The sequence below is a fragment of the Leuciscus leuciscus genome (assembly GCF_965113295.1).
Source record: "Leuciscus leuciscus genome assembly, chromosome: 15".
NCBI lineage: Eukaryota > Metazoa > Chordata > Actinopteri > Cypriniformes > Leuciscidae > Leuciscus > Leuciscus leuciscus.
The window spans coordinates 8,896,852-8,909,925 of NC_138739.1; the positions used below are offsets into that span (position 1 = coordinate 8,896,852).

Genomic DNA, 13,074 nt, shown 5'->3' on the forward strand with positions numbered 1-13,074 from the left:
AAATAAAACAATGTAATAAACAAAAAATAAATAAATGGGATGCATTAAAGAATAAAATGAAATATTCAAGAATATTCACAGTTTTAGCCTCAGATGGAGAGAATAGGAAAGCAAAGCTTTGTTTTACCATCACTAAACAATTAGACCACACATATTTTCATCTTTACCATTAAAAATACAATATATGCCACAGTTTTTCTATATCTCTTGTGTTTTCTCCGTTTTGCCTCTTGAAGCTCTGACGTCATTGACCAGAAGAACAGCAGCGGCCGCAGAAGCCACGCCCATCAGCGCAGTGACGACCAATCGCAGCACAGCTTCAACTGAATCACAATAGGGGGCGTGGCCTTCTGGAGATAGTAATGAAACAAATGATAAATTAAATTAAGATTTTCAACAAGTTGACTTTAGTCTTTCATGAATATAAAAATATCTAATTTTCTGCTCCACACAAGAAATAAAAATTAAAAACAGTTTTAAAAACATGAGATGACAGAAGCTCATTCATCATGTCTGGCATATTAATTTAAATTAAAGTCTCGATAAAATCCAAACATTAGTGAATGAATGTAAATAATATCAGTGTGGAACCTGCATATGTGTGGCCGAGTTGAGTTGAGTGTAGTTGTGAAGTGATGAACTGACCGTCCAGTTCTGTAATGATAAAGAAAGAAGTGAACGCATCAGTCTGATCTACAACAGAAGACAGAGATCAGGTCAGTAAATACACACATATATCATCAGTGCTGTGGTACCTGCACATGTGTGACAGAGTGTGTTGATGTCCAGATGTGTGGTCTGGTTGCTGATGGGATTGTTCAGCACACAGCTGTAGGTGTTTTTATCCTGATATTCCACCTCCAGAGGTAGAGAGAGACTGATGCTGAGATCAGACGCACTGATGCTGGACAATACACTGATTCCTTTGTACCAGGAGAGAGTCACATGACTCACATTCACCACTGAACACACCAATGAACATGATGATGATGATGATGATGATGATGATGAACAGTCTCTGATGATGACAGGAACAGGCAGATGAGCTGGAAAACATGAGAGTTTCATTCCAAATTTAAACCAGAACAGATTTCACACAGAAGGAAACTGCAGCCTTTATCGTTAAAGCCCTTGACGTTACTGTGTACTTGACCGTATGCTGAGACGATCCTCTGTATCTGTTTTGTGTGGGTTGTTGTTTTGTATATGTGTGCAGGGATTGGCTGCCGTCGGACTCGGAGGAGCCTGATTGGTGGATCTACTGAGGCGCTAACCGAAGATGTGGAGCTCATTCTGGCGTGAGGAGCTCCGGATTCCAGATCCCAAAACCTTCTGTTGATCATGTTCGTTTGTTTGTGATGATTTAATTAGGTTCTTTCTTATGTTGTAGGAGCGTAGGGGTGTCCTGGCATTTATTTTGACTTTGTTTGTGATTTGTTTATATATAGGGAGTTAGGGAAGTTTCTTTGTAATTTTGTTTATTCCCTGATAATTTATACATGTTTTATTTATAAGTCTATTTAGTCTATTATTTTGGCCTTGGGGCGTCCTGAAGCCATTGCTCCTTAATTTAATGACTTTTTCCACCTTAAATAAATTATAGTTTTTGTGGAACTTAGTATTGTGTCTTTGGTGATCTGTCGGCTGGGGTTTCACGTCAAGCTCGTCCTTATTACACAGGTCGTAACAGCAGAGACACACATTACTGGATCAGAGGCTCCTCATGCTCACATGCTTCGTTGCATTTAAACCATTTTGCAGGCAAAAATCTACTTTTTCCATTGATGATATTTAAAAATGGGAGAAACTTTAATATAGAGCGATCAGTCACATGACACGAAGACTGTCGTGCTACACTATTCATCACTGGTACAGTCATGCTACACTATAGGGGATGAAAGAAGTTTACTACTGGAAAAGCATCACTGTTTTGCACTGTTTTGCTGTTGTTTTGCGAATTTTTTTTTTTAATAGCTACTTTTAGTTAGAAACTCCCTAAATTTGGATGACAGTATTACATTTACAATGCTTTTATTTGAAGAATTATTCACTTGTTTTTTTTTTTTTTTGACATTGACAGACCAACAAGAAATGTTCTTTACAAGAAAGATACATGGAACTATGTGTGATAATAAGAATAGAGCTGGAAATAACTTCTACTGAAACTTGCTTATCTGCAAGATCACAGCATTAATATGCAAATCATGGAAATATAGAGATGCATATGCAGCTGAACATCAATCTTTTCTTTTCACATACAAATAGTAATATATTAACATCTCACATACAGTAAGTTTTATTTGTCAGACACTGATTCTGCACTTTGGAAAAAGAGGATGGTAACCCCTACTACTCAGCTTTCTCCACAGAACAAGAGCCTGCTAGCTTAGCTTCCAAAGACGGCTGACACTATGTGTACATTCTGTGAGTGAGATCCCACCTTCTATGGGCTGGTTGAAAACATGCGGGAGAGCCCCTACTACTGGCTGTAGTCTCTCGCCTCTGGCCAAAAAATCCTCCGATGACTCAAAATGACGATTTTTGCGTCATCTGAAGATTTTTTCCAGACAAAAAATACATAAATCTCTCGTCTCAGGGGGATATGAGGGTGGAAAGCACGGTAATTCGAAAATACTACAGGTTTTCTACTAATACAAAGCTTAAAGGATTAGTTCACCCCAAAATGAAAATTTCCTAATAATTTACTCACCCCAATGCCATCCAAGATATCCATGTCTTTCTTTCCTCAGTGGGAGAGAAATTATGTTTTTTGAGGAAAACATTTCTGGATTTTTCTTCTAACAATGGACTTCATTGGTTACCATCGTTTTTAAGTCCAAATCAATGCAGTTTCAAAAGTCTTTGAAGTTTTTAAACGGGCTGTACGCGATCACAGCTGAAGAAGAGGTTGTTATCTAGTGAAACGATCACTGTTAAAAATTACCAGCATTTCACAATAATTAACAGTATTATTTTACAGTAACTTGTTGTAATTAAGTTTCCCTGTAATATCCCAATGAATACCTGTAAAAACTACAGTATCCTTGGATTTTACAGCATTTAACTCTTATTTTACAGTAAAATATTGCAATCTAAAACCTGCTGTTATATCACAACAAGGTCTGTAATATCACAGCAACACAGTGAAAAAAAATAAGGATTTCACAGCATTAAACAGTATTATTACAGTGAAATATTGTATTGAAATATGCCCTGGGAAGTCACATGACATAACCGAACTGTTTTGAACTGAAAAGGCGCGGTCGTGTCCCTCTTCTGAATTTCCGGGCTGAATGGAGAAGGTGAGCAGAATGTTTGCAGCACTTACACCCATGTTATTTTATGATGATAATATTTACTTTCAAATAAACGTTTATCGCATGACACAGTTCACATTTTGTTAGCAAGTGCCCGGAATTGTTGAAAGTTCTCTCACAGCATTTGCTAATAGTAGTAATGTTAGTAATGAAGAGAGTTTCGCTATAATTTTTCATGTCACTATCACCGTTTAGACAAATCTGGTGTTTGTAAAGTTTATAAAATCAATGATGGGACAAACATTACTATTTATGTGTGCACATTTCTGTCATTAGTCAAGGTTATCATAGATTAGCAGGGCTAACCGTTAGCTGTTTAACTTTAATAATTTAGTGATTCAAACGGTCCATGAAAAATAATTTTTCCAGCGGATATCCTAGTTACAACATGATTGAGCTAACTGGAGTAAGTTAGTCTCATGTGGTGTTCGACAACGGGAGGGTTTTAACACTAGGGTTTCCCACTTGTCCTGATATGAATGAATAATAATTGTAAAAGTTGTACTTTACATTGAGTGAGCAATCTCAAAGTGCTACAAAAAAACAAACAAAAAAAACACTATATATATATATACCACTATCATTTTTGACATACGGCTAAAATTAAATTACAATGATCAATGATCATAATCTGCATTCAAACTGAAATTCTTATTGTTGGTTGCATTTGTGTAATTTCTCCTTTTTCTTTTCTTTCCAGGTCATCAGAGAGAGTTTGATGCTTGAAGTTGATGTAAGATTTTTTATTCAAATATTTAAAATGCAAAATGAGTGATTACATTATCAACATTTACCTTGCATGATTTACTACCTCTGACCAATGACCAATATTTATCCTTTATCCTAAATCCATGCTATTGTGTGTTAACTATGTTACAGCCATGTGCCACTGGTCAATACTGCAGAACTCCCCAGCAGCCCCTGCTTGATCATTCAAGGTAATGTTACTTTGATCTAGTATCGACATTTCTAACTCATTATTTTGTTTTCATTCTAGAAATCTACAAGACCACAATAAATAATAATAATTATAATTATAATAAGAATTACATTTGTATAGCCATTTGTATCTTAAAGGGATAGTTCACTTTGAAATACATTTTTGGTATGTTTTAGCCAGAGCCATATAGAGAGAGAGTTGCGACAACGGAAGTTCAAAATTCTTAGTTGTCACGTGATTCGCGTAGACCTCAGATAGTTCCAGAAAGTGCTTCGGAATCAACTAGCATGCTTTAAAACACAAGTTTATTTGATTCAGATAATATGATAATATACAATCTTATTCTTTAAACGTCTTATCTTTTAAAACTGCATCACAAACGGTCTGTTCTACCGCGCTGCTGTTACTTCCGGGAACTATTGAAAGGCTCTACGAGCCGCCATTGCTGTAAAAAAAGCGTTCCATTGTAGTCAATGGAGTTGTCGCAACTCTCTCTCTATATGGCTCTGGTTTTAGCTTACCTCAAGGGCATCCAAGATGTAGGTGTCTTTTTTTCCGCAGTAGTTTCAATTTTGATATTTTTAGGTCAAACCGTTCTTGTCTGTCAGTCATATAATGCAGGTCTATGGTCGCGGTCTCAAAACACAAGCACAGAGTCCAAATTAAAACAATTCCCTGTCGTCCAAATTAAACAATTCCCCATCGTAAGTACACATTGATGGCCTAAGACACGAAACAAGCGGTTTGTGTGAGAAAACGAACAGTATTTATATCGTTTTTACCACTTATACACAGCCATGTCCAAGTGATCTGATCTGACGTGTACGCAGACTGGTGCATAGATATATACACACTAGATGTCGCCTTGTCTACGGCAGTTCATTGGAACGAATGTCTTTAAGGCGACATCTAGTGTATATATCTATGCACCAGTCTGCGTACACGTCAGATCAGATCACTTGGACATGGCTGTGTATAAGAGGTTAAAACGATATAAATACTGTTCGTTTTCTCACACAAACCGCTCGTTTCGTGTCTTAGGCCATCAATGTGTACTTACGATGGGGAATTGTTTATTTTGGACGACGGGGAATTGTTTTAATTTGGACTCTGTGCTTGTGTTTTGAGACAGTGACCATCGACCTGCATTATATGACTGACAGACAAGAACGGTTTGACCTAAAAATATCAAAATTGAAACTACTGCGGAAAAAAAGACACCTACATCTTGGATGCACTTGAGGTAAGCTAAAACATACCAAAAATGTATTTCAAAGTGAACTATCCCTTTAAGCAGATCGCAAAGTGCTCATAACACATAATGCTGTATCTGTTCATTTCAGGTGACATGATGAAGCCCTCTGGATGGCTTATATCCATCGAGGGACATGTTGTGATGGGCCCACACCCTTTCTTTTTACACGGAGAAGCTGCTTTCTTCAGCAGCTATTACGTCTTCAACCTTGAGTATCCTGCCGCTGGATCGTCGACGCTGGAGTTCATTCAGAGGTATTTTATAAAGATCACATTTAATCTTGTAATTCACATTATAGTACAGGCTTCCAACTCAATGATTGTCTTGAGGTCTAAAATGCTGACAAACGAGGTACCTGAGGCTAGCCTGGTGAGACCACCCTGATCTCGCGAACTCATTCAATTTCGCTCTGCAGATCAGTCTGGGTTTCTACACATGTTATGCTGACAAATACCTGCCGGTCCAATCACAGCTATTTATTTTGTTTTGGGGCAGGCTATGTGATGATGATTTTGAAACGTCTATTGCGAAATGCGAATGTATTGAATGAAGTAGATGAAATTTTCTTTCAAAGCAGAACAAAATGCTCTCAGGCCCTTTATTGAAAAGGATGTGTTTGTCATACTTTCAACAGGGTTTGGTTTTAATTTACCAACAGGCCAATTGCGTGAAGATGCATTTCAGTGGCGGCACACGTTGATATGGCCTCTCATAGTAGAAAATCAACCCTATTTGCCTCAGGCAAACCTAACCTGAGGCACCTTGGCTAAAAATGGCTAAAAAAAATGATGGTGAGAGTAAGATCTAACAAGTTTGGATTATAAATCTATTAGGGTTTGATGTGGGGAAAAAGCACAGCAAAAAGCACACCTTGATAAATGCTGTCTGCAATATACTGTAAGTCTATTTAAAACTGAAACTATCTTTGCTTATTAACAGGTGCTTCCTGGGCATCAATCCTGAAAGAGGCTCAAAGACCAAGAAGCGGACAACAATGAACCCTCATGTGAGCACCCTTTTGAGGAAACTTATTGACTTTGAGTGGGCATCATAGTTTTTTTTTGCAGCGGTAGTTGTCAGGCTCAGTTTTGAGTAGCCTTGTTCTTTTTGTAATTTTTCAAGACAACTTTGCACTACAAGATTTTTACACAATGCTGTTGCGTGTGGACTCATTATAATGTTTGAGACTGAGAGGAGCGCCTGACCCCTTTACGACATTCCTTCATCGCTCTCTTATCTTGCCATGAAGGCCTCATTCCCATCCTGTCCATTACTGTTATTGTGACACAGAGTTGAATAGTTGAATTGTGAGACAGGTAGTTGAATTGCAAGTTTGCACAATTTCTCTGCATTTTCTGCATTTTAAGATGACTTTTATGACTAGAAAGTTGAATTTCTTGAACTCTTGAAGTTCTTGGCATCTGCTGTACATTGAAAAATATGTATTTGTTAATAAATATGCTATTGGGCTAACATTGACTTTACCTCAGAGTTGTTTGTTGGGGGGAGGGGGTTAATTGTACAATGATTGTAAATTCACAGTAAATTATTGTCAACTTGTACATTACTTTCACAGTACACACTGTAAAGTACAGGGCCTTGTTGTAACGATGTACAGCAAAAGATTGTAATTCCCCAGTAATGTACTGTAATATCACAGTAATTGCTTTGTCATTGAAGCTGTGAAGTTACAGTATACAGTTGTGCTTTTACAACAATGCATTGTAATATCACAGATATAAAATTACAGTAAATTGCTGTGAGTATATTTCACAGTATATTGCTGTAATCCTTACTGTGAAAGTCATGCAAAATTTATCCAATTATTTATTGTAAATTCACAAAAAAAAAAAAAAAAAAAGATAATTTATAGACTTTTTACCTTCAATAGTTCGGATTGAGCTGATCAACAAACGGACAGGGAACTACGTCATCACGTTGAAAGGTCACGCCGGCGCCAGCAATACTATATGAACTACTATTCAAATTCATCAGAATGTTATTCATATACTATTCATATTCATATTCACTGAATACTATTACTATATATATAATAGCAAACAATACTATTTGAACTATCCTCCTACGTACAGTCGCATTGTAAACAGTATGGCGGTACTTCTGCCGGCGCGACCTTTCAACGTGATGACGTAGTTGTGATGACCCTGTCCGTTTGTTGACACATACATGTATATATTACTAACAGAGCACTATCGCTCTACACTGGCCAAGAGGGGACTCTCTGACCGATGTCTACCTATCCAACAGGGGACTCCCATCAAGGTTATTGTAGTCTGGCATTTTTAAATTAGTTTTTATTGTAATATTTTCAAATTTCCAATACATTTCAGTTTAGTTTTGGTTAGTTTCATAAATGGTTTTGTTAGTTTTAGTTTTTATTTTGTGAAAACATTTCTATTTAGTTTTTATATATTTAATTTCAGTTTTAGCTTCAGTATTAGTTTAGCAGAGTTAACAGAACACTTCCAGTTTAAGACAATTAATTTCAGCAAAGTTTAATGTTTGCAGTTTACAGTTAACTCTTGTGAAAACCTCTTAATAATAAAAAGTTTGAGGATGAACAAAGAACCAAACATATGCAACTATGATAACTACAAATTATTCATTCATACTCATTCATATTAAAAATTAAATCTTGTTAAACATGGTGGATAAGAAAAGGGGGGAAAAAATATGCGTATGATTATTATGATTATTCTTTAAGGTTATTTCTATGATTAATCCTTTCAAAAATTATTCTTGTATTGATACATTTATGCTTTTTGTCTTTAAAATCATATACTCATAGTTATACATATTCAAATGTTCTATTCAGACCAGACATTTAGTATAGGCCTACTTCTACTCTGACAAATGTAGCCTACGTCTGTTTCTGGGCTAGACATGCTATTTGTTTTTTTCCGTTTTCTGCTCAGTGTGGTATCTAATCTAATGTGTGTGGTTTAGTTTCACATGAGATGGTTATCTTACCTGGAATTAATGTACAGCTGTATTTGCATAAAGTCTAGTCATGATAGAAATATTTAATTGGCTATTTCTGCTTCTTAGGGCTGGTTCACACAGAAAGCGGTTTTGCTTTGAAAAACGGAAAAAAGACGCGGGCAGTGGAATGGGAAAAAAGTGCAAGGTCTCGAGACATGCCTTTTAAAAGTAACTTATTTAACTTGATTGTGCTGTGTTTTTAGAACGTTTGTCATTCACGAAACGATGCAAAAGACGGGAGACTCCAGCACAACGGTCATACATTGAAAAATAAAGTAACGCAGTGGAATGGAAAAAAAGTGATTGTCCAGTAGGCTACAGGATGAGAGCTTCTTAATTACGAATACGATTATTTAATTTTTCTAATTATTTTTTTATTTCAGTTAGTTTTTCAGTAAGTGTCGTTAGTTTCGTTTAGTTTTAGTTTTTCATTTTTGTTGAAATTTCTATTTTATTTCAGTTTACGCAAATGTTTTTTGACCAATAGTTTTAGTCTTAGTTTCATTTTTCGTTTACGAAAAAAACCTTGACTCCCATAGCCTGCAATGGAACTGTGTGTGTGTGTATTTAAGTTCAGTAATTTCACTTAAATGGCAATGAAAATTACCTATTAAAGGGATAGTTCACTTTGAAATTAATTTTTGGTATGTTTTAGCTTACCTCAAGGGCATCCAAGATGTAGGTGTCTTTTTTTCCGCAGTAGTTTCAATTTTGATATTTTTATAATTAACTATATTTTATAGTTCTTGTCTGTCAGTCATATAATGCAGGTCGATGGTCACTGTCTCAAAACACAAGCACAGAGTCCAAATTAAAACAATTCCCCGTCGTCCAAATTAAACAATTCCCCATCGTAAGTACACATTGATGGCCTAAGACACGAAACGAGCGGTTTGTGTGAGAAAACGAACAGTATTTATTTCGTTTTTACCTCTTATACGCAGCCATGTCCGAGTGATCTGATCTGACGTGTACGCAGACTGGTGCATAGATATATACACTAGATGTCGCCTTAAATACATTCGTTCCAATGAACTGCCGTAGACAAGGCGACATCTAGTGTGTATATATCTATGCACCAGTCTGCGCACACGTCAGATCAGATCACTCGGACATGGCTGTGTATAAGTGGTAAAAACAATATAAATACTGTTCGTTTTCTCACACAAACCGCTCGTTTCGTGTCTTAGGCCATCAATGTGTACTTACGATGGGGAATTGTTTAATTTGGATGACGGGGAATTGTTTTAATTTGGACTCTGTGCATGCTCTTTGAGACAGTGACCATAGACCTGCATTATATGACTGACAGACAAGAACGGTTTGACCTAAAAATATCAAAATTGAAACTACTGCGGAAAAAAAGACACCTACATCTTGGATGCCCTTGAGGTAAGCTAAAACATACCAAAAATTAATTTCAAAGTGAACTATCCCTTTAATTGTCATTTAAGTGAAATTGCTTAACTTAAAGGTATAGCGGAGGATGTTTTACTTCCTGGTGGGTAGTCTAAACTATTGGTCCTCCTAATTGTCAATCATTCTGGTGAATCAATCAAACTTTTCAAAAAGTGGAGAGGGCGGGTCTTATCTAAAATTTGGAAAGATCCTCCGCTATACCTTTAAATATATGAGCTTGATAAAAATGACCATTCTAGAAGAAATTTTCAGATGGCACATAGAGGATTTTGCATCTGAACTCTTCATATATATATACTGTATATAGTTACAAAATGAAGACAGACTTCACTGCCAGTTCACTTCACTGTTCACACACACACAGTTCCATTGCAGGCTATGGGAGTCCCCTGTAGAGATCGGTCAGAGTTGCAGGTCCCCACTTGGCATGTTTTTAAAAAATAAAAAAATGCATTTTTAAAGTTATATTATGAAAAAAGACCTTAAAAGAAAATTTTGTATGTCATTTTTGTTTCTTCAAAATGACCAGAAACACTAGTCCCCTCTTGGCCAGTGTAGAGCGATAGTCCCCTGTTAGTAATATAGACGCGCGCGCGTGTGTGTGTGTGTGTGTGTGTGTGTGTGTGTGTCTTACCCAAGACTACGAGCCTGGTCATGGCAGACGCACCGTCCTCTTCATTAGACAGAGTCTCAACTCCACACTCGTAAACCTGTGTGTCTGCGCTAGTGACTCTCAAGAGCTGCAGGTCGGCTATTCCGCTCGGGATATCTTGTAATAGTTTCGCCCTGCCTTTATATTTCGTCTGCACCTTAATTGAACCGAGACTGTCGTAACTGAGGATTTTGATCTGTGAAAAAAACCAGTGCGAGCGCACAGCATGAACACACATGGATATGAGCTCTAGTATCAGTGATGCTGGATGAAGCTGATGTGTGTTTCAGTACCGCTGGATCTCCCGGCACATCTGGAGCTGCTGTCCACCTGATCTGGACACGATCACCCGCTGGCTGGGGTGTAAATCTGCAGGGTATCGTCACATTATCATCTCTGGCAATCTTATATTGTTTCTGTGGGATCGTCACAGTCATGGCCTGCACTCCTGTGAAACACACACACACACTTTATGAACTATAGTGAGTTTCCATTTAACACTGCACAAACATCAGACTCACACACCTCTATATAAGACAAACTATTACATATAACACACACACACGTACACATTCACTCACTCACTTACTCACTCACACATTCACAAACACACACTCTCTCTCACATACACACACACACACACACACACACACACACACACACACACACACACACACACACACACACACACACACACACACACACACACACACACACACAAACACACTACCCTTTTCAATGCTGAAAACTTTTTACTTCCTAATATTTTTGTGGAAACTGTGATACATTACCATTCAAAAGTTTGTGGTCATTAATTTTCGAGACATTAGTCAAATGATCGGAAGTTGAATTTCCTCCCGTGGGATTTACCAGCTTTCAATCTCATCCACCTCATGGAAAATGTTTGAGATGATGCATTGAGTTACTATGGGTCTTAAACCATAGATGTCGCTGCTTTAACTGTTCCAGTGTTATTTATTTAGTGATTTTATAAGCATTATTTTTTTTAAGTTTTGGACTTTTTTTTAAAAAGATTTTTATTTTTTTGCTATATTGAAACTGACTTATTTTTTACAACATAAGCTATACTTTGTATACAGTGTTGTTAGTGTCCACTTTTTGTGTCGAATTATATATATAAGTAATGTACCATGATAATAATAATATCGACAACAATAATAATAATAATAATGATAATAGTAATGATTGCATGAATATTTAAATCTGGTGCATTTCGTAGGTTTAAGAATAAGTCCAAAAATACTGTAAGGGAAGACCAATGTTTTTATGATCAAAACGCCCCTTACAATTATGACATTATGACGATATTTTTGGTAAGTTTATAATATAATACATTTCTCATAAAGCTAATCATTGTTATTACATTATGAGCTCAAGATTTTATTACATTTTGAGAAAATTATTACAATATGAGCATTTTATTACAATAATAATGTAATACTTATTACATTATGTGTAGATTCTACATTATGTGCAGTTATTACATTATGAATTGCTACAATGTGCAAACCAATGAAAGTAAAATAAGAAACTGTGTAACTGGAAAAGAAATATAAAATGGGAAATTAAATGAAATATTGATGAAAATTCTAGTTTTGTCCACCAGATGGACCCAACATACACAATACAGTCACTTTAGAGAAAAGCATCTAAAATTAATACATGTAAATCACTATTATAGATTAAAACTCACAATATGTATGAAATCTGATGGATGTTTGTTTTATTCAATGCCACAAGATAACATGATCACATTATTTACATCAGCTGCCAGAAAGAGAGAGAAAAATATATAAAGCTCATCAAATGTACACATTTCTATCATGAATATGAATATCATTAATGTAGATTTCTAAATCTTTCCAGGATAGTCTTATAGTAGACTAATAGACTTACAGTAGACAAAATAAAACAGATTCAAAATAACTGGACAAATTCAGTGTTATCTGCTGTTATTGATCATCATTGACCAGAAGAGCAGCGGCTGGTTATCGCTCTGTTACCAGTGTTGATGTGATTTTGCAGGACAATGTGGGACACGTGTGAGAGAGATACATTTACTAATATTATACTTTTTTTTTTTTGTGTGTGTGTGTGTGTGTGTGTGTGTGTGTGTTGCTTTTAGACCAAACCTGCACTGCTGTGATTCATACTGATGGTTGGTGGTTTGGTTAATGGCTTATAACTATTTTAGTGAAATCCTTATGGAAAAAAAAAAAAAAAGCAAAAATATATCCAGAATGATTAAGTCAGCTGAAAATATGATCTCTACACTGTATTTCCTTCCATGTGTTACGATGTGTACGTTTACACTGTGTGTGTTTTAAATAATGCTTTAAATGTGTTTTCATTCAGCCGTCATTCAATCTGAGTCTGAATTCATAGTTTATTCTTATTATGACTCCCCTTCAGTTATAATATAAGCATATTTATGATCATAGCTGTACATCAGTTCGGTAATATTCTC

At 36.2% G+C, this 13,074-nt stretch overlaps 1 protein-coding gene and 1 long non-coding RNA gene across 3 annotated transcripts in view; one reads left to right on the forward strand and one right to left on the reverse strand.

Annotated features, from left to right (window-relative positions):
• Positions 1–13,074, reverse strand: part of LOC309475959 (uncharacterized protein) — a 117,277-nt gene that overhangs the window by 70,904 nt on the left and 33,299 nt on the right. Inside the window, exons 5-7 of the mRNA XM_082138984.1 lie at positions 10,880–11,034; positions 10,569–10,782; positions 756–1,046 (exon numbers count right to left, since the gene is read on the reverse strand). Of these exons, the coding sequence (XP_081995110.1) occupies positions 756–1,046; positions 10,569–10,782; positions 10,880–11,034 (660 nt within the window). The remainder of the gene's footprint in view (positions 1–755; positions 1,047–10,568; positions 10,783–10,879; positions 11,035–13,074) is intronic.
• On the forward strand, positions 2,935–6,991 carry LOC309476351. Of its 2 annotated transcripts, XR_014198041.1 has the most exons (5): positions 2,935–3,302; positions 4,018–4,050; positions 4,197–4,255; positions 5,601–5,766; positions 6,452–6,991. It is a non-coding gene; the product is annotated as an uncharacterized lncRNA (long non-coding RNA). The 2 variants fall into 2 exon arrangements; XR_014198040.1 differs by having other exon boundaries at positions 2,935–4,050.